At 40.3% G+C, this 23043-nt stretch overlaps 1 protein-coding gene across 1 annotated transcript in view; it reads left to right on the top strand.

Moving 5' to 3' along the window:
- The first annotated feature begins 213 nt into the window (after nt 1-213).
- SLC17A6 (solute carrier family 17 member 6) overlaps nt 214-23043 on the top strand; it is a 33286-nt gene continuing 10456 nt past the window's right edge. The window contains exons 1-4 of the mRNA XM_050897768.1: nt 214-299; nt 3212-3464; nt 4645-4763; nt 22227-22341. Of these exons, the coding sequence (XP_050753725.1) occupies nt 214-299; nt 3212-3464; nt 4645-4763; nt 22227-22341 (573 nt within the window). The remainder of the gene's footprint in view (nt 300-3211; nt 3465-4644; nt 4764-22226; nt 22342-23043) is intronic.

Raw genomic sequence — 23043 nt, forward strand, 5'->3', positions numbered from 1 at the left:
CTCCCCCCCGGCTCCGCACGCCGTCTCTCCCTCTCCCTCTCTCACACACACACAGGCGCGCACGCTTTCTCTCAGTCCCCCTTTACCCGGAGGTGCACTGATAGCCATTTAATGAGGGGGAAAAGTTAAGAGATTAAACCAATATGAACCATCGTTGCTCGTAGCAGTGCCCTATCCAGAGCAGAGCAGAATCCAGCGAGCACCTCTGCAGGAATGGAGTCGGTAAAACAAAGGATTTTGACCCCTGGCAAGGAGGGATTGAAGAATTTTGCTGGAAAATCGCTTGGTCAACTCTACAGGTAAGACTGCGATCTCTTATAGGACTCTACTTCCTAGAAATAATTGGAAGCTTTTCTTAACCGCCAGCTGCTGAAGGAGGTCGAAGGCTTTGGGGAGGTTAGTGGTGGAGGGGCTGGGAGCTGTTGAGATACTGCTGATATAATCTGGATCCTGGAAACTAGTGCTGAAGCTTCTCAATATGGCACCCTCGTAACTTCTCTCTCTGATTCGTAGATGGTGTCAGTAAATATGTAGCAAAAGCTTACCCCATCTTTCTCCCACGAAAACAGGATCCCATCTTGAAATCATAATCGGGAGAGAGCAGCTCCCTGTATTTTGTTCTGTGTTAATTTTGCAATGCAGTCACAGGATCTTTCCCCCTGACCTTACCAATCATTAAAAAATAATAATAATAATCTTTCCTGGTTTCGATTAGCCTTGTCCCTTGTGTAATTCGTCGTCAGAGGAAGATAAACATGGAGATGTATAAATAATTGATATCCGAACGATTTTTTTTTTTCTCCTGAAGCTGAAACATATAGAGGGATGTGTTTAATTATTTATCCGTCTGCCTTGAGAAGCATCCACTTGTCTTATAAGTAATACACAACTGCAATTGCTAAACTCAAAAGCATCACTCAACAGTATGCTTCTGTGCGTACAGAACATTTCTACCGTTTTCGAGCCCGGTACACCCAGATAAACAAGCCCAAATTCTCGCATACCTACAAAGGGTATGCACTTAAGTTGACACCTCGTGCTCCATCCAGTCTGGCGACTTTAGTGACCTCCAGGACGTTTGAGAATAGCCTGAGAAATTCCAATGTATTTTCGATTGTCCCCACTGCTAGAAATTACCCCGAAGTTGTTTTTTTTTCGAATTACAGATTAAAGGTAACTGCGGATTTATCTGCCTAGGCTAGGTCACGTAAAAGTCTTTTTTCCATACCTATGCGGCAGTGTTGGGCACAGGCACAAGGCTGTTCCACAGCATGAGTCACAACTTCTGCTGCCATTTTCAGGAAAGGGGACGTATCAGTGAAGTGATAAAGACAAAATTAAGATTTCCCTTTTAGTAGGAAGGGTACAGTTTTGAAAAGCCAAAAGTAAAACCAAAGCCATCAAAAACGCAGTGAATATCCTACAGTTTTTGGTCATATTTAAGTCATTTTCAATGGCCGGAAAAAGAAAAAGAAATATTGACAATCCAGAATAACTGCTTAAAACATAATTAAGGAAATAAACCTCTTTTTCACCCTAAAAGACTCTACAACATATAAATAAAACGATCATGTCTACTGCTTTTTATATATAGTCGCACAGTGAATCATGGAGAAACGGTGTTTCTATTTTCCAGCAAAACTCCGTTTGAACTCCCCCCTTGATTAACAAATGCGCGATTTACTGATCTTTTTCAACGCACGGGACTGAAGCATTTTGTTTCCGATTCCTAGAATTAAAATAGTTTTCCTGTCCCTTACACATTGATTTCTAGTGTCTTCCCGACGACAAGAAGCCCATTCAGGGAGAAAACACTTCTACTTCATCCTTTATTCGCACGAACGAATTTTGAACATAAAAACACGGTGGTTTATTCTATTCCCAACTTTAAGACATTTCTTAATGCTGCGGTCTTTAAGCATGGAAATAATTCTCCCAGCAAAGAAAAATCGGGAGAATTTCAACTGAGTAACTATTGGAGAAAATCCCTGTATCCCTGTATTTTCTCCAAAACACGGAGAACCTTTTGAGCCTTATTCTGCTAATTGTTACTGCCCCGTTAGCCGGATGAGTTAACCTCAAAGAGATGCTCCTCCGAGGAGAATTTCTGACGTGAGAAAACACTCCTAGAGCAGGGGTGAGGGCAGCGGCAGGAGAGTCCAGAGTGTCGGGAAATGGCCACATATTCGCTCCTCAAGGCGATGGAGCCAGGATGGAAGCGGTTAGTTTTTCTGTGTTTTAAAAATCTCAGTGACTACAAAAGAAAATTAAGAGATTCAGCATGGGACACTTGCTCGATAAACCCGATCTTTCTTACTACCGACACGGCATTTTTAAAGCTTTTCCAGCAAAGAAGAAATAAAACGAAATGTTCTAAGTCACCTTTCGTGGATGGCAGGGGTTTTTTTTCCCGGCATTTTTCTGTTGATTCGAAATAGCTGCAAATAACCATTCCCCTTCAGATTCCTGCACATTGTTTTCTAGGAGATAGGATTCTCATGTAAAAACAAGGAAGCGGGGGCAATGAGATCGAGCTTAAAGCTGATCTGGGAAGGTTAGACCTGCTAAGCGATCACACGCTCACAACGTGTAGCTGAACAGATGCGATCTTTTGGAAAGACTTCTCCGGAGATGCCAGTTCTCTAAAGACGGTCATGTTTTCTTCCACTGCATGTGACAGCCATTTTGCAAATCTAAAATAAGTAGCAATATCGCCCCCCCTCCTTTGCTGTTAATATTTCTTTTGTTCCCAGACCCGAAGCGAGATGCACACCAAGATCATCCCCCTTGGTGTTTCTAATACAGCAAGGAGGGAATAAAACCTTGTCCAAAAGACTGTTTCGGTTTCCATACTATGCCTCTTGGGCTACCCAACATGGCGCCTCTGCAGTGGTTACAGATGATGTCTTCTTAATGCATCCTACATATTTAAGCAGAAGTCTTTAATGATAGATGAGCAATTCTCAGCTAGAGCTCCTCCCTGGGCTTCTGCGGCGGGGTGGCGGGGGGAGTTGGGGATGACTAATCGCGACTCCCACAGGTCACTGCTAAAGAGCAGTTGAAGGTGAATGGAGAACAAGGAATAAATCCTCAAATCAATCCCAACCAAGCCAAAGGGGCGGGGGGAGCGGTGAATGTAAGCCTTCAGCTACCCGAAGTGGCTGTGCGTTCAGGCGGCCAGGGCTTGACTTTCCCTTCTTGTGTCGGGTAGAGTCCTAGAGAAGAGGCAGAAGCCTGGGGACACCATCGAGCTGACGGAGGATGGGAAGCCCATGGAAATGCCCGAGAAGAAAGCCCCGTTGTGCGACTGTACCTGCTTCGGGCTGCCCCGGAGGTACATCATTGCCATCATGAGCGGACTGGGATTCTGCATTTCCTTCGGGATCCGATGTAACTTGGGAGTGGCCATCGTGGATATGGTCAATAACAGCACCATACACCGAGGAGGAAAAATTATTAAAGAGGTGGGAACCCTTCCCTCGTAAATCCTGTGTCCTCCCAGTACAACTCCCAGGTCAAGCACCTTAGCGCAGGCGAGACGGGCTCTGGTGGTTTCGCAGCATTTCCCCCCGCTTCAGCCCGCGATGCTCCCCGGCCCGGGGCGGGCGGCCCCCCTCCCGCCGCCCGGCCCCGCCGCCGCCCTTTGTAGCACGGGAACCCCGTTCTTGAAGGAGGAACAATTTCTACCGATTATTCCTATTTTTCCTGTTCGGTTCCCAGCCCAAAGCAGTTTTGCGTTATTAATTAGCGGGTAGATTTTTTTTTTTTTCCCTTTTGCACACAACCTTGAAAAATGCAGATATCTCGTAAAATAAATGTAGGGGATGGGGGAAGGAGGGCGTCGAATAAGCGACTGCCAGCGGATGCGCTGCGCTGTAACGGAGACGGGGAGGTTGTGCAGGAATGTTTTAAAACACCAGGGAGAAAGAATTTACATTGATAAAAGGCGTTAAATGATACGAGCCGCTTTAAAGCGAGTGCTAGCGCAGTGAGAAAGAGGTGAATGCTAAATACAGATGAGCGTTAGCTATACAAGTCCGGAGACAAACCAACCCCTGTAGCTTACTGCTTGCACGGGCAAGAGGTAGGTGCTTGCAGCCGCGGCCGTGCGGGCAGGGAGGGCAGGCGACGCCTCCGTCCCCCCCCGACCGCGCAGGGGTGTATTTGCAAGCCCAGGAGAGCCGGCCCCGAGGAGGTGCAGCAGCAGCCGGGGGGTCCCCGCGGGGCCCAGCGCCTCTCCGGGTCCGCGCCGCCCCGGCCCGGCCCCGCCGCCCCTGCCCCGGCCCAGCGGCTCGGGGCACACGGGGAGCATCACTCGTGAGCGACCCTGCCCCTCGCGTGGCCCCCAGAGGCACGGACGGTGCTATTTTTATTGCTATTATCGAATTTGTTTTGCTGCTTATTTATCTGGCGGGCAGCTGGAGTTTTTGCTTTGGGGGGCTCAGGCGGAGCGAGCAGCTTTGGGCGCCGGGCGCCCCGCGTCCCTGTCCCTGTGCCCCGGCCGCCAAGTGCCACCGCCGGCGTTAGAATCCCCCCCCTCGACTGCCCGGTATGAAGTTACTGCGGGTGAATGCTTTAACCTGGCACGATTACAGCCTTCCTCTTCTCTTTCTCTCCTTCTCTCCCGGTCCCTTGCATTGGAAGAAAGCGAAGTTTAATTGGGATCCTGAAACAGTTGGCATGATCCACGGCTCTTTTTTCTGGGGATACATAATCACCCAAATCCCCGGCGGGTATATCTCGTCCCGGCTGGCAGCTAACAGGTAACGACGGCCTAAATAGCCCTAGGGTCCCGTACGAGTCCGAGCGGGAGGCGGCCGGGGAGCGCGGGGCGGTGGCGGCGGGGGGAGCGGCTCCCGGCCGCAGCCGCTGACCGCCCCCCGGGAGCCGGGGACACGGCAGGACGGCCGGGCCCGCCGCAGCCGGGGCTCCCCGGCACCCCTGCAGCAAGCCGCCCCTGGTTCAAAGGCAGTCGCGTTAAAAAAGGAAGGAACACTTGCATGAAGTCTGGAAACGCGGGTGTGATGATGCGTTGATCACCTATCTTCAAACCACCTCCTGGTTTTGCGGGGATATCTCCTGTCGGTTTCTTTTTCCTTTTAAAAGTCATTTAAGGAGGTTGTGGCAATGATATTCACGCAATGATATTCACGCACCCCGTATTCAGAGAGAAATTCAAAGATTCATTGTTTCATCAAAGCTTGAGAGATTTTCTTGCACGATCGAACGAAAGTATTTTATTATTTTTGTTTTAATGGAAAGGAAAACCATCAGCAGGACTTTTCCATTAACGCAGAAATGAATTTAGAATGGTCGAAAAACATGTTTCAATGAGACTTCCTCAATGAAAAGAAAGTGCAGATGGTGCGGGGACTTAAGGACTCGTTTCTATGGTGTCTGGCAATTTTTCAAGCACCCAGGGTGCGATTCTACCTGTTAATTAGATCCACTGAGTATTCAAGACACATGAGGCTTTCACATCCATGCTTAATGACATAGGCTCATCGTTTGCAGAAGTAGCGAAGGTCCTAGTGCCACTCTTCAAAACAGTAACAAACTGAGTGCAAATGGATACAAAAATCAGCAATATATACCTTTAACTCTTCTCAGGAGTGTGCGACATCAAAGGTAGGCCTGGATAGGCAGAGACGCTTTGCCTGGCGAGCAAGCTGACTTGTGTTTGTTTGAGAAAGAGGGGGAGGAGAGAGGGGAGCTACGGAAAAAATGCTCTCTCCAAGGTAAATACCTTTTAGACAGACACCTACGTTAAAAATAATGAGTATTTACTAATGTAGAGATGCTTTGTAACTGAGATAACCCTAATATCCCTCCTTTTAAAGCAACTAAACCAAAAGACAACATTTATTAAGCTGAGGTATCCATCGCCTGTTCACAAGTGCCATCTTTCTGATAATGGTTCAGAAATGTAAAAGGCTATTTCAAATAACAATTAACAGCCAGTTAAAGGGTTCTTTTCCTTTTCTTCCTCCTTCGAGCATGTGTGCATCTTTACAGAGTCTGTAATCCCTCAGGTTTAATTGGAGTTTTGCTTGAGTAAAGACTGCAGAATTGGAGTTTTGCTTGAGTAAAGACTGCAGAATTTGACTCGGAGAACCTGTCGTCATTCACCCGAGCACCATCAGTAAAGCCATTTGAATCAATCCAGATTTAAAGTGGTGCAACTACAAAGATTTGCAAGACAAAGGCAGGGACTTTCCCAGGAAAACTCAGTAGTAGAAACACACAACCTGGCATATGCGAATCAAATTTTCCTCCTCTTCACAAACATTTACATTTACAACAGTAAATGAAGACTAGTTCCAGTTATTAACCTGAGTGTATTTTAACTCAGCAGTTTTCACAGATTAGTGGTTCGTTATTACTATTGTGGAAGCCTCTGAGACAACTCCAACACAAGGCAAATGACTATGTAAATCACAGATTTAATTAAGGAACTAGCTATGACATACATGCCAGTAATTGCAAATAGTAAAATAGGGATAGTGGCTGTGATTTGTATGTAGTTTGTAGGTAAAAATGGCAGAGAATAGAGTGCTGAGTGGTTAGATGTAGTGGTTGGAATAACAGGGTATTGAGGAGGTGAAAATACAAGTTAGTTGCTGAATACTACAAAGAGATTTTGACATCTACACGTTCAACGTGAAACGAACCGGATGACTGTAGGGTAAAGCGGCACCCAAAATAGGGTGCAAGCCTCGATGTCCATGCCCTTTCCAAGAAACTGCAGGAGAAAAAGTCAGACAAGTGAGTACGCAGGTCTGGAGGCCTACAGCACCCATAGAATATCAGCTACTATACAAGTCTCTGCTGATTTACATGTCTCGTGCTACAGCCCCAACTGGTCCCTTCACACTGTGGTGGATGAAAGCCAAGTAACTTACTTTTTTTTTTGTAACAAACCTCACTGAATATCTTTGTGGCGTCAGTGGTTTCCTTTGCATTCAGAATTTGCATTCTGAATTTATACAAAAAACAAAGTTCAGATGTGCTCTACATAAAAAAAGAATAGACTAGAATAGCATCACCAGATTCAAGATGATCTGTGAGAAACTCAATCTTGAGCTCAAGAAAAAGGGAGATTTTCAAGAGATTCATTCCCTGGAAGGGAAGGAGATAACAATTACATGGAAAAGATAGCATGAATGAAAAACTGACTCCCAACTGCTAAGAGTGTCAAGGAAGGAAACTGGGAGGCGCGTTAAGGTGTGCTTTGCGAGCTTAATTTGTTATTGACAGGGAGTTGCTGAGTGTACGGCACTGAGTTTGCTTGACATTAAGATTCAGTCTAGCAACCAATTATAGAGATTGGGTTGACATAATTTGAAAGTTTCTCTACGGTATAACACATGGAAGAAATGACCCTCCTGTTGTATCAAGGAAACCTTTCTACACACAATGCATTAATTTCAAGCCGGGCTGAATCCCTTTATTTTGATTCTGACCCTGTTTTAAAATGCTGACTGCCAATCAAGAATTAGCAACCCTGACTCTCTAACATATTTTCTTCAGCTGAGTCTGTCAATGCGTAGCATTTTACTGAGATCCTTTGCTAATTGTAGAACTCAGGGCTGCTGCTGCATGGTTATACTGTTCTGCCTTGACCCACTGCTCTTATCATACATAGCTCCTCATTACTTCTGACAGATCAGATTTAGTGATTTACAGATTTTACAAGTAGTAAATGGAGTTTCTCAGGAATTTGCACTTGATAGCTTGGGTCTCAATTTATCTCATATTGCATCACTGAGAATTTTCTGTTACAGAGTATTTTCAGCCCAACACTAAGAAAAATGCTTGACTTAAAAGAGGTGTATTTATGCTGCTGTAGTACCAACAAGGTCAAACAAAACGGTGTTTGAAAATTCCAGAGAACATTCAGAAACAACACATCTCCCGAGCACTTACCTCTCCGGTGGGCAATAGAAGTTGGGCTAGTATGTTACAAAGGTCAGTGCTCCCGAACACTTTCAACCTCTGTTGACTTCCGTAGGAATAGAGAACCTTCAGTACATTGCAAGACAACGTAATTTTTCGAAAGACGTGCATTGGGCCTCAGGTGCCCCCTCGTTTGCAATCAGTGAAGCTTTAAACTTGCATCCCTTGAGTAGTGTGAAAATAGAAGAGGATTCCCTCTTGCTACAAGGCTAGAGACCTCTTCTCCCAGAGGAGGATCCACCTCTGGAAGATGCTGGTACGAAACCACTGTGCAACGAACCACAGCAGACTGGAGGAACAAAGGAAGCGCAATGTGGAGTCCCATGGGTAGGGTTTATTACAGCTATACCTTTTCTCAGGGTTAAGTTCTCAATGAACAATGAACAATTAACCTTGCCATCGATTAAGCGTGACACGATGATAGCAGAGAGTATTGAGCAGGCTCTGGTAGTTTAGAGAAGGCATCTTGTCACATAGACATCCAGGTTTGCAACTAATCTAGGTTACTTCTCCTATTTGAACATACATACAGCCTTACACTAAAAAAAGCACCCTTCTCCCCAGGCTGCAGTACACTGGGAGTAGAATTCATGGTCCCTGCAGAGATGTTTACGTAACTATCTTTATCGAGAGAAAATCGGCTGTGATTCAGAGCTTTTGAGACTGTAGGGGAAAGAACAGACAAGCAGATTCCAGAGACAAATCCAAAATAATATAAATGTTTATTGGTTACAACCCTTTCTGATTAGTAATAGCAGAGCTTTCTCCCCCAAAAGTTAATAAAGAGTGAGACTTTTTTTTTTTTGAGATTGTTGGGGATTCAATGCTATGTTTTTCACTAAATCACAGTGGATTTTGACTAGTGTGAGCAGGGTTTTCGGGAGGAAGTTGCTTTTGCATTGTTTAAAAGTATTTTTCCTTGAAAAATACAAGAAAACATGAAAATTCAAGCGTGATGCCCTAATACCATGTATCCACACTATTTAATCAGCTGAGCTATTACTCATAATGGCAGTTAATGCCATTTAAAAGCACATAAATCTCATTTGAATGCTTTTAAACTACAGGTTTTAATATAAGCATTACAGAGGCTCCCACCAGAGAGGCTGTCATTATATGATTATGATGCAATGTGAACAGAAAAGGTATGAAATGCTGACCGTCTTCCAACCCCACCTAGTCTTAATTTCTGCTTAGTCCATGAGAAGAACTTCTGCTAGGGCCAATCAGAATTCATCTAATCTTTACAAATTTTAAAAAACAATCATCATTCTCAGCGACTGAAATCTTGTTAAAAGAAAGAAAAAGAAATTTGTGCTTTGGTGGTTCTTCAACTCTATCATTCAAAATTTGATTTAAATGGAATGCATTTAAACATCAACGGCCAAGATGTTTACATGTTCTGAAACAATGCAATGAATGCAATATTCTGATATGAAATTCAGAAATGTCGTTTAAGAATTACATTCTTTTGTAGTATCTTAACAACTATATTATGAACAGATTTTGCTGTTCTGATGCTTTAAAAATAGTAAACTGGAAACTGGTGCAGTTTTTCTTGACTCTGAGATCCTCCAGGAAGATTTATACTGTTTAACTAAGCCAGTGAGTTAACAAGGACTTCATACCTCAGGTGTATTGTGCCATTTCCAGAATACGCATACCTCTGCCTGTATACTGTATAGGGGCCTCAGGTTACTTGGGGTATTTGCCCCGGTCATCACGTGGGGTGATGAAACCCCTTCTTTTTGTGTTTTGCAGAACCAAGTGAGTGCCTGTAACCGGACTAGTGATATTTATCACACTGGGAGACTGACGATTAACTAGCTAGTGTTTATGAACCTTTCGAAAGATTTAGATACCGTTATGATACTGCTGAGCGGTCCTTAAACAAGATCTACTGTGATCTTCGCATTTCATCAGCCATTTTGGGAATAGGTATAAATGCTGATAAATTTGTGGGTACAAAAAGGACCAGACAATCAGATGATACATTATACACCATTTGATAAACTGCATTCTGTTCAATATTGTCCTGGGGTTAAACCACGACAAATGTATATGACACTTAAGTGCAAAGTAACATCAGGGAGTGGGGAACCACCCTGGAAAGCAGTCACGCTGAGTGGGATCTTAAGCCATGCTGGACTAGAAACCCACCATGAGCTTCCAACATGATGCTGTAATAAAGAAGTCGATGTAATCCTGGGATATTTATTTTTCTGTATTTAGTGCAGTGAGTGTATTTAGGTCAATGACACTGACCTTGGATTGTTGCGGGTAATTTGGGTACACGCATATTAATACGAGTGTCAAAAAATTAGAGGTTGATTTAGAGATCTTTAATTACTTAAGAGATGATAGTATATAATCTCACATAGTGAAAGAAGTAGCAAGAACTATGTATTTAGGATATCAGCATATAAAAAAGAATACTAGGAAGTAATCTGGTTACAAAGTATGCATATGACTCCACTGGAAAAAATCTCTGGGTATAAATGTGTGCTTTAGTCCCAGGGAAAGATATAACAAGAATCAGTAAACAACAGCCATATAAATGAAAAAAGCATAAATATTTTCCATAATGACCAGCCACCACGGGTCCAACCAGAGAAATTATATGCTAGATTATTCTTCTTTAGGTGTTAAATTCCTATATTGGAAGTGATATTTTAGCTATTATAGAATGTTTTCAGTACAGGGATATTTAAGCAAAATATAAGGGATAATCAAGTGAAACATAAGAGTTAATGCCATAGCGAATGTCAGGCTAGATGGCCTTAAAACTAAGTACTTGTTTTGTTTTTAATCTAGAAATATAATAATTTTATTTAAATTAATATTTCCTATTCCACATTCATGCTATTGAAAAGCTGCAGCTGTCTGTGAATAAACTACCTGCTGTGCCATCACACATATATGGGAAGGTGTGAAACTGTACTGGTTTTTACCACCTCATCTCAGGATAATTTAAATATTGTTATATTTCAACTTCTGATACACTCTTTAAAAATTCTTTAAAAACCATGCTGGAAATCTATAATAAACCCCTTGCCCTATCAAAAGCTTTACCAAAATGCTGTGGCAGTATTTCCTTACCGATTTCCTAAGCGAACAGTTTAAATATTTATTGTAAATCGGGAAAGATTCTCTGAAGTTAATGGGTCATTGTTAGATTACACAGGATAGGGAATTAATTCCCAAGTTTGCAGTTATATATTTAAAACAGAAATGCAGGTTTTGACTGTATGTGCCAAGTACTGTTTCAAAGATAGATCTGCAATAATCACAGTCTCTTTTTTTGGTAAAACAGAGCTGAGTGACCATTTTAGCTCATTTGTGTGTACTCAAACATTAGAACCTTCTTACACAAAGAAATACAAATGGCAGAATAGAATGACAATTTTTAAAAAATTAAAGTCACCTTATAATTCTATGATAATGACATATATTTCTCATTATCTGTTAAACCACAAATCCTGGCACTATTCACATTAAGAATCGTCACTACATAACTATACTAAATTTCACTACAATGCAATTATCTCTCATCTATGTTGAACTCTTCATCATTGTCACATTCTAACCTGAATGAAAATATATAAATCAACCTTTCACTTCAAATTCATCTTTGTTTTTAAAGTGCCATTCATCTTGTTATTAAGGGCTAAATCCTTCCTCCCAGCAAGTAATCCGATAGGATTATTTGCATGAATAAACTGAATGATATTTCAGACAACTGTATGTCAGTGCATCTCATCTCAGAGTCCCAAAGATTTTCACTGAAACTGTGTCATTAGTGTGTCAGTGAAATCAGAATATTTCTCCCTAACTCAGCCTTAATGACAACAAGCATAAAAAACGTAAGGTAAAGTATTGGTTTAGAAATACAAGTACAAAGATTTCCTAGAACTTTACATCTTTACATTTTTCTGTTTTAAAAAGAGAAATTATTCACTCCCCTTTAGCAGGTAGAAATATTGTGTGTTTTTCTGATTTGCAAACAATGAATAATTCACAGCATGACCAGGGGATTTGTGGATGGTTAGACAAGAGCCAACTTCTGAACTTCTGAAGACATAAGCTGACCTTGCACTGTAACAGAGAACCCCCAAAGTTGTACTTGCGAACCCCACCTTTCACGTTCAGTTCGAAGTCCTGCAAATTAAACTGGGCGCCGATCCCAGGCACTGGTGTTGGGTTCGTCTGTTTCCAGGCAAAGAAGCCAATATTGCACAAAAAACTCAAAGACGATTTTGTCACCCTACTGCATTGCAGGGTCTTTTAAGCACCAGTCACTGCAAGAAGGGGACTGGGGAAACATCTACGGGTGGCTGGTACCGCTGCTCCCTCTGCCATATGGCTCAGGGTCCTTCCATTTTTCTGTCATGAATGATGAAGCTGTTTTCACAATTTAATGATGCAACAAGGGATTTGGATGGGGGTTTTGGTTGATAAAAGGGGGCCTCAGATGTGTGACAAAAATTAATAATGTATCCAAGCCCTTATTATACTAGATTAGATGGCGGGAGGTCGGCTTTTACATATTAATGCTTCATGAAGGGCTTATAATAGGATTTAGTATGAAGGGCACACAGACACACATCCCCCTCCTCCCTTGTACACATATGAATGAAAATAACCTGTTTTATCACGTTTTAAAAAAGCCAAATAAAGCTGCTATACTATGGCTTTTGGCCACAGACTATTATTAAAGAGGATCGGTTTTAAGCGATTCTCTCATGAAGCATGTTCAACCTGACCGGCACTTGGGAATAAGTGTTCCTCTCTGCTGTCAAAGGTAGCTTATTCTATCTGTTTTGCTGGGCAGCTGAGTTCATCAACCACTCTAATATTCATGGCATAATCCCAGCTTTGTTAGCCCTATGCCATTTTATGCAAATTAAAGGCCCGATTCACAAAAAAACCCCACTACATTCTGTCTATCATTTATGAAGCCATAAACTGTCAGGGTAAGCATTTCACAGGAATATGTCTACAGTAGAGGGGTCAACAGAGTCATCAGGAAATTAGCCTGTACTAGAGAAAAGTCAGAATGATGATATGTGTCGCAGAATAGCTAAAAAGTGTCTCCCTCTGGGTTCATTTTCACTTAGTCCATTTCAAATACATAAACACAAACAGAAGTTGTCCCAAGAAAGGCAATCAGCATGATTACAGACTGAAAAGACAACTAGAGTAAGAGAACTATTATCAGGAGTATTTAGGTTACAAAGGAGATGAACAAGTGACATGATAGGTACATACTTAATAAACATCAGTGTAGGTAATGTAAATATTCCAAATGAGAGGCTACTCACAGTTTGCGGTCAAGGAGGTAACCATTGATGCACCGGGGAACAGCTGAAAAAATGCAAAAAATCGTCACACTGTATTACTGAGGAAAATAATCTTTTCAGAAGTCAGTAAAAGTACTGTTTATATTTACATAAATTGGAAGCAAGTAAACCATCATTAATGGTGTTAAATTTTTAGCTTCCAAGCAACCCTCCAGCAAGAACATCATAGACTAAAATATTATTTTCTCTGTTACTGAGAAGCACCTGTATAACTCTCAGTTGACAAATGTGGACTTTTAGAACTATTTGGATGTAGAATGGCAGTGATCCTCAAGATACTAAATGCAGAGAACTACATTTACTCTTGACGAGTTATTTCTGGACTAAATATAAAAAATTCAGAATTTGGCCCTGCTTGTTCAGATATAACTAACAAGAGTAGGATTATGTCTGAAATTTAACCTTATTTTTGCATTCCATCCTCCATTGATCCAAATCCTTTGAAATCGGTATCTGTAGAAAATTTGCTACACAGTTTACATAAAATTACACCAGATGCTTTCAGACCAAGCTGATAAAGAAACTTATTATTTATTGGGATTATATCATCCAGATATGTCAATACTGTCAAATAACTTTGCTCCCACTTCTCTCCCAGGTCCCAAGCCTCCACGAATCCCTACTGCATGTATCATACCTCATAACCAGAGTCCTTTTCAGAGGGGAAAAGACTAATCCTCTCTGAAACAAAACCCATGTATGCTTCTGACATAGTTAATTCCAGGCACTCTATCCAACAGGTACCCTTAATCACCCCTACCTGCTTTGATACTTCACCCCAATACAATATGTACATCCGATTTCATGCAACAAAATGCTGTTTAGGTTGGTTGCATAAAACCACTAATGTCACAGTCACTTTGCTCTGAAGGAATCTGCATTTGCTCTGAGCAGTCCAGATACAATCAGCTGTAACATGTGGCCCATCTGTCAGAAAACACTCCACAAAGCAGTACAGCTGTAGCTTTTGAGTCCAACACATAGCAGTTATCCTCCCAACCAGCTCCACAAAACATTTTAAAGTTAAAAACACAGATGATTTCTTTTTTAAGTGTATTATATATCTCTAAGTCAACAGAGACAGCTGAATCACAGCCTGAGCCCTGGAACTTGGTAAGGTAATTTGAATGAGATGGTCTTGGTTTGAAACATGATCTAGCAGATTACATATTTAACGAGGAAGCCATCCTAAAGCTAATGAGCTAGAAAGGAATGAGTCAGAGTTTTATCTAGACATATATGGATATAATGAGTTGTAAAACGAAACCGCAGGTTTGAGAGATTCCCCAGCTGAATTCAAACAGGAGAGAGACAGGGTTGGTAGGGTGATCAAATAAATGAAGAATAAAGAAGATGAGGTGAAGAGGGCCTGGCTTGCTTAGCGATGCAAAAGAAAGAAGATAGGATTGCTATTGGGGTAAACTGCAGAGATTAAAACCGCTAAGATGAAACAGCATGGGTACAAGATATCTACTGGATGTAGGAAGTAACAAGCTGGAAAGGCCTCCAAAATAAGTAGGGCAAATGCTAATTACTTCTGAGATGGAACCTGATCTACTTATGAAAGGATGATGTAATGCACTTGCTGGTAAGAGCAACGATCAGAATTTAATGACCCAGGAGTCTTTTACGTTCAGCATCAATTGCAATGATGCTGTCATCCAGCAGTGCCCAAGTTCTTCATAAAATACATGCTGACATATCAAAAATAGGTCTGTGAACAGGCAATGGAAGACGCAGCCTGAAAACTGTTTAGGGTCTTGGTTTGACCTGTATGAGTCAGTGGCTTTAGAGGGGCTTGGAGAAGGCAGAAGGCTAAAGGGACTTTGTGTTACTGATACACATTGACTTAGTCTCTGCATGGCATTTCACTCTGGTGCTTGATGCAGTCCTTGTATGGTCTGTTTTGCTAAAAGACTTTTGAGTATTTGGGGATTTATTTATCTTCAAAGCTGGCAGATCAAGCCACAGCAAATTCAGGTCGTCAAAATGTTCACGTTCTGTATCAAAGGCTTAGAAGGCCCTCATCACACCTGGTATGGGTAGAGATACACTTTGTAAGAAGGGAAGTGTTAACTGGCAGCTAACCCCCTGAAATTTCTATATATTCAGTCACTGCACAACTCAAAAAAATAAGTTAAAAAGGATGATCACAAATTGTCATTGCTAGCAACATTTTCAGAAGGAAGGATTCTGAGAAACTGCTGCATGCCTACAGGCATTCCAGCTAGCTCCTGTCCTGTTTCTCCCTAGACATTATGTTTTACTCAAAAAATTAAGCATTTAATCCAGCATTCAGCCTTGCAGTTCCTCTCAGACAAGAAATTCTTTGGGTTGTATAAAAATATAACATAACCAGTTCTATGCTGTGTTGTTGGCCTTTTGCAGGAGGAGGGGTGTCAAAGATGAATGATAGTAGGTAGAGTCAGAGTAAAAGATAATAAATTTTAGAAATCTTGAGCTGACAGAATAGTCTAAAAAGTCACTTTGCGTGATACATGTTCAGCTGCTCAGAGCTGCTGCTGCTCTGGGACTCTCCCAAACAAGCACTGTTCAAGACAGAACACCAAAGGATAGTCAAGACCCAGTTTATTTTTTATATATGTTTGATAAAATAAGTCTTTGTTCAACATATTTTATGTGTTTTCTGTAAAGAAAAGGAATGGCAATAACCAGCTCACCAACTTGAATCCAAATACGTTTCCTTTTTTTTAATGACAGAATTTTCTTCTCATCTTTAAACTAGGTTGGGAAAACTTTGCAAGGAAAACCCATGTTTTCCCTCCTCTTCAGTTTCCACCCCTACCTAACAGAGGACTCTTATCTAAGACTAGGAAAAATGTTTTATCACTGTGTACAAATAAAGTATTTGTTCAATACAGGTACTTTACTAAATGAAAATAATGTCCTCTATAATATTATCAGTATTACTGTAAAATTGTCAAGTGTGGAAGTTGTATGTCCCAGAAAAGAACATGGGCTACATTTTCCACAGGTTCCTGTTTACAGTCAGAATAAATCACCTTATAATATTTTGATTTAATTTATTGTAGCAGTGTGAAAAGCCTTCACCCTCCCTCCCCCATGATTCCCTAGAAAACTAACAAAATAATCAAACTTTCCTATTCCGTAGATAGGTCTTCCATGAAATGATGATCAGTGGCTTTTTGGAGGTGAAAACTATTCAGTTACAGTCCTGAATGAATTTTCTGCTGAAGCCATTGAAAACTTCTTTAGGTTATCATAAAGTGATGTGAAACCTTCTATGCCTTCATAGTTCTCAGTGTAAATCCATTAAAATATCTGCAATCTTGTTTTGTAGTTGTCAGTGACCAACACCTATTATTCTTTTATTATTTTGGATTTTAATGAAATGGCATTCTTAATTCATTGGTACAGCATATATTTAAGCATCTTAAACCTACAGTATTTTCTCTTTAAATAAATATTAAAAAATGCTGTTTTGAACATGCAGAATTACTCTTTGATTTTTATTTTTTTTAAAGGACAAACTTTAATTAAGGTACTTCATATGCTTTAGAACAGACATATTATTTGGTTTCCATAACAGTTTTGTTTTCACAAAGTTGGACCACTTATTCAGAGAATAGAGACATAGATAATTGTGGAATTTGTCAATTATATTAAAAAATGACATAAGTAGAAATACACGGGATTCAGACAGCTGAGGAATTGACTCCTCCCCACACACATATGAAAGGGGTTTTAGGTTTATGGAGTCATTGTAGCAATTTTCACTCCCAGTCATTGGGGTAAAAGGATGCTTCCAACCAGGACCCCTTACTTTCAGGTATCTTATGTGGAACCCAATATGTCATCCATCTGGCATTCAGCGTTTGGCATGCATCTGTGCTCCCACTGTTCTCAGCTCACTTTTTGAGCTGGCACTTCTTCCAGCCGAGTAACAATATCTATAACACACTTCCGTGCGGAATGCTCCTGTAATACGAATTGCCTGGAAAAGGTAGATGAGAATAGTGGGGCTGCACAGATGCAGAGATTAGAAATCCAGAGATGAAAATAAATACATTTTTTTCTCTTTAGTTTTGTCCCCAAAGAGAAAAATAAGCCAACTGGCTTGAAACCCAAAAAGGTTAATTCCCCTTGCAACCTCATTCCATTCTAAGCATTTTTCCTGCATTGTCAGAGTCATTTCCTTCCTCTGCTCCCATCCCAAACATCTCTTAGTCAAATATGATTTTGCTATTATTACTACTTGTATTACAGGAGGACTAAGTCACAGCTCATGACCTTCATATAATGCCAATGTCAGTAAAACACTAAGGATCGATGTTAGATTCTGTCTTTTGGGACTGAGTCTACCGAGTCTAGAAATAGAAATAGATAAGCAAAGCATAATTCTTTGTTTCAGGGCTTCTTCTGGACACTTATGAGGACTAGGATTTACCTATTTTTCCTCTTCTTGACATACTACTACTGTATTTATTCATTTGTCTTCTTCTGTATATGGTTATTTTCTTCTATAAATAGTTACGTAGTTGCTGCTTTCAGGTCAGAAAGGAATTTTCCCCCAAGTCTAGGGGCTGCTGAAGGCATGTCAGGGCATTTTAATTCCCTCCTAATACCAGGGCCAAGAATGATGGCAATGATGTCATTGGCCTCTCCTGCTCTGTCTCTGTGGCATACTGTAGTTTTCCCAGAGTTTACCTTCAATCTGCTAAAGCTCTACATTTGTGCCATGGCATTAAAATATGTTTGGTGGGGTTTGGAGTGTGCCCAGCATGAAATGGATGATCAGGGATACCTCTGAATGAAAATTCAACAGCACAGCTACATGGATTTCCTAGGCTGAGCCCAACCCAAGGGACACCATGCAGTAAGGCTTGGCTCACTCTGTAAGAGACGTGAACTCTAGTGGTGTTTGTGCTTGAGGTATTGTCCTGGTTTCGGCTAGGACAGAGTTAATTTTCTTCCTAGTAGCTGGTATAATGCTGTGTTTTGGATTTAGTAGGAAAAGAATGTTGATAACACACCGATGTTTTTAGTTGTTGCTAAGTAGTGTTTATACTAAGTCAAGGATTTTTCAGCTTCTCGTGCCCAGGCAGCAAGAAGGCTGGAGGGGCACAAGAAGCTGGGAGGGGACACCATCAGGACAGCTGACCCAAATTGGCCAAAGAGCTATTCCATACCATATGACATCATGCCCAGTATATAAACTGGGGGGAGTTAACTGGGAGGGGGGATCGCGGCTCGGGAACTAACTGGGCATCGGTCAACGAGTGGTGAGCAATTGCATTGTGCACCACTTACTTTGTATAGTTTAATTCTTTTAGTATTGCTATTGTCATATTATTAGTATTATCATTATCATTGTTTTTCATTCCTTTCTGTCCTATTAAACTGTCTTTATCTCAACTCACGAGTTTTTTTTCCTGATTCTCTCCCCCATCCCAGGGGTGGGGGGGCAGTGAGCAAGCGGCTGCGTGGTGCTTAGCTGCCGGCTGGGGTTAAACCACGACAGGTATAAAGCCTTCTCCGCAAGCCCATGCCGCTGCAGAAAGCATGACTGAAGAAATGCACAAGAGGGCATGGCAGCTTTGAGACTGTGTATCCCCTAAGGGCCACCCCTATCCGTTCAAGGTGATATCGGAATATCAAGAGGACAAATAGATACGTGTATAAAAAAATGCAGTGGGGTGTGGGATAGGAACGAACACTCCTAAACAGGCTGACAGTCTTATTTTAAACAAGGAATCTTGTCTGTCTGAGAATGAACATAATCCATCTTCAATTGCAATAAATACAACTATGGAACCCCACATACTGTCAATATTTGCCATGGAAACATAAGGATCTTAAAGAAAAACGTGGTTTCTAACCCATTGTTGGAGTTAACATTGTAGCAAAATTGAGCAAATGAGAATTGTTTGAGAAGCAGAAATGAAACATAACAGATCATAAGATCACTAGCTTAATAAACATAACAAAAATGTAAGCACAAAAAAAGAACGACGCAATTCTGGGGTTTGATGCGTGGGTCCATAAAACGCCTTAGAAATGCCTTAGGAACAATCAGAATGTTCTGTTTCCCAATTAAATATGTTCAAATGTGAGCAGCATTCAAATATATTTAGAATTATTGTAGCTCAAAATCATTCTTATTTGATCTAAATCATAATAAATGTAGTTGGCTGAGATATTTAAAACAATGAAACAGTAAGTTTGTACAAAAACCAGAACTATATCACAATACTCTGTTAGGAAGAAGAATTTAGTATTTATGGAGGTGAAATAAATGTAATAAGACAAAAGAGCACAAAGGAGAAATACTGATTATATTTATGGATGTGCATTGAGAGATACAAAGCAAATGCAGGAAGATGTATTTGCTCTTGACTAAGGGTTATAGAGGAAACCGACTCACTAAAATAGCCATGCACTAAATTCATGGTGCCGCTTTTAATATTCATTCAAGAAAAAGGATAAAAAAGCCATTTCTTACAAGAATCATAATTTAACTCTAATTTATTCTACCTTTAAATCCATAGATTTTTTTGGGAAAAAATGATCTATTTTTGAGAAGGCTGTTTCTATAAAGCATAATTCTGAGAGAATTGACTTACAAGCGACATTGTTGAATTATTTCATCATCTGCTCCTCAATGTAACTAAATATTCACTGGTACTTATGTGTCTAAATACAGGCAAGATTTTCATTTGGAAGATGCATGTCTCTGATCGTTCCTTAAATTACATTTTCCTTTCTCTTCTAGAAGGAACAGACTCAAGGAAACAGCTTCTCTTTAGTGAACATGAGAACAAAGGCAATTCTGAGAAACACAGCTTTCAGTTGTGGCAAACAGAAGCTGATTTCAGATACATCATTGAAAAACTAGAGTAAATTTCCTTGAAGAAACAGTTACCTACCATAACAATTTTTAAAATCTTACCCTTATAAAGAGATGGCATTTTTTAATATTCTATCTTAGCACGATTTTAACAGGAATAGTGATTTAGAAAGAGTTGCACTGATTCACACTAGCTAAGAATCTGCTCCAGCAAGTCTATGCGCTATCACAAATTTAAAACCGTATTGCTGCATTAGGCATTTAGCTAAATAGCTATTCAGAAAAGAAACAGGAAAGGCTACAAACAAAACACCCTTTCTTCCTGCTTACAAGCAAATAAGGATTTTCTCGATGACCCTTTAGAACAGCTACAGTCTATTGCTCTTCAAAAATTGCTAACATGAACACATAACTTTTTAAAAGAATTTGTAAAAATCACAAACAAAGCTCCTATGAGTCCCAAACTCTTCTCATTAATAAAGAAAGAAAAAAAGCAAATGAAAACCAAGACACCATTGTGGTTTATGTGAACATATGGGGGTATTCAATTATAAGGAAATGAACTGCATGTACTTTTGGAGTAGAAACTTACACATAAAGAAATTAAGAGTAAAGACAGAATTCAGGACAAAATAGTTCACACAGTGCAACACAAACGTGCACCAGTCAGTCCCAGTAAATGTATTGAACATGCTGCCAAACAAAGCCAGAAATGTGCTGCACAGCCAGCTAGATGTTGTTTAACATGAGATGGGGATCACAGGGAACACAAAGAGGAGACCAGATTTAGAGCTATTTAACAAAGCTTCCTTACCCTGCCAAGAAATGTTTTTTCTGCTGCCCTTTAATATTTGTCGAATAGAAGTGGAATATACTCAGTTTGGTATTTAAAGATTCGTATCGGGCTGTAATTCTAAATAGAGAATGTGAAACATAGATGTCTTTGGGAAGAATTTTTGTGTCGAAACTTAGCACTGCTTCCTGCTTCTTTAGCCCAAGGTCTGTTTCCCACTAACTTATGGCACTGTACCAATTTCTGAAGAACACATGCTAAGGTTAAAGGTTTCTGTCAAATCTGTTCCACATCAGATACCGTGATGTCATATGTTAAGACATCTCTGGGATTTATCTTAGCATTACATAGTTTTGTATAAAGAAAGTGGCCAGTCATCGCTACTGGTTTCATCCCTTTGCATAGTTCTACTGAAGGGAAAATGGGGGGAAAAAAGATTATTTCCACAATAAAGGAATGAATGAACATGAAATAATGATATAATAATGCTGGAGAAAAGGCTTCCTCCTACCAGGGGCAGAGATTAATTGAACTAAATTAAAATTCAGTCAAAGCAGTGGAATTTTGAAAATGAATCATCACTTCACACATTTATTTGGACCTTGTAATGTGCCTTATTTGAAGCAATTTCTAGGATGCTGTTGGAGTCAAAATCAGCAATATTCAATGAGTAGCCCCTGAAAAACCAGCAGAAAGAATGATCTGTTTTCTATGGATATGTGTTTCCAGATTGATTCACTCTTGTGTCTAAGAAAATCTCAGCTTTGTTTGAAATTCTTCTTGCTGTTTTGACATTTATAAAAGTGGATTCTCTTCTGCTTTATAAGTAGTGAATGCATGGTGCCACTTCCTTACAATTAAAGCACTAACAAGAATCTCTCTTTTACCTAGCCGCCTGTTTTAGCAAACCATTTGAAGACCTAACTTCTAATTTCTCTAGAGGGTGGCGAACAATCAGATTTGGTTGAAACAGATGTAAAAATTAACTAAAGGAAAGAGTGGGGATACATAGGCAAAGTAAGAACTATACCTGTCATTGCATAAGATGTATTTCCTTAGGAAATTATGCTAAATAGATGTATACGTCCATGTTTGGTCTGGGTCTTATCAGACAGGTTATTACACTAGATGGAAGTAGACACTAATCCAGTCCAGCAGTTAGTATATTCCCTACATAAAGAACATACATTTAAATACATTTATATTGAAATGTGAGCATATGTGGAATAAGTCAATTGGAACAACACTGAAGTTACTTCCTTTCCTTTTTTTTCCCCCATCTTTGCAGAGTATTTGGTGCTGCTATACTGCTGACATCCTCCCTCAACATGCTAATACCGTCTGCAGCCAGGGTGCACTACGGGTGTGTCATCTTTGTTAGGATCTTGCAGGGCCTTGTAGAGGTATGGAAAAACTATAAAATAACCAGTAAATGTGATAGATGCCTGTTAGCTTTTAATTAGCAATTGGAACTTTTAGGGGAAAATAAAAATTGCTTTCAGTTTATTACTGATTTCCAGTTTAATGGATTTCAGTGTATGAATTACATGTATTTGATTTTCCTTTATCTATAAAATTATATAGCAAAGATTTTCCTTGCCGAGATGCAAATAAGATATGTATTTAGCACTGAAGTTTCACTGAAATCTTGTACTGCATTGGGCTTATACTGGTGCTATTCTCAACAGTTATTTGCTGCCCAGCCTCACAGACTGTACCTATAATAATGAATTAAGCTTCTACCATAGGCCCTGAACATGATCTTGTTGGAATGAATGAGATATTTACCGTGATTTAAGAGAGAAAAAAATTGAGCATGCCTTCTAAATTTGTTTTTTTGTTTGTTTCTTTACTGAAAGACAGATATTTAGGCCTCTGATCACTGGTTCTTTGCTCCTCAGGGCTACGCACTTTTGTTGCATGAGCTAACTTTAACTCGTGCACTTTATTGTATAAAAGACTCCAAAAGAGGGTGCAGAATATGCCTGAAAATTAGGTTACCAGTAATCAAGTTCTTAAAGTGTACGTATATAAATATGGATCCATTCCTGAAAAGTGATCTGCATGTCCAGAGGTGTGCTTGACTGCAAAGAGGAGAGGAACAA

Source organism: Gymnogyps californianus, chromosome 5, assembly GCF_018139145.2.
Source record: "Gymnogyps californianus isolate 813 chromosome 5, ASM1813914v2, whole genome shotgun sequence".
Lineage (NCBI taxonomy): Eukaryota > Metazoa > Chordata > Aves > Accipitriformes > Cathartidae > Gymnogyps > Gymnogyps californianus.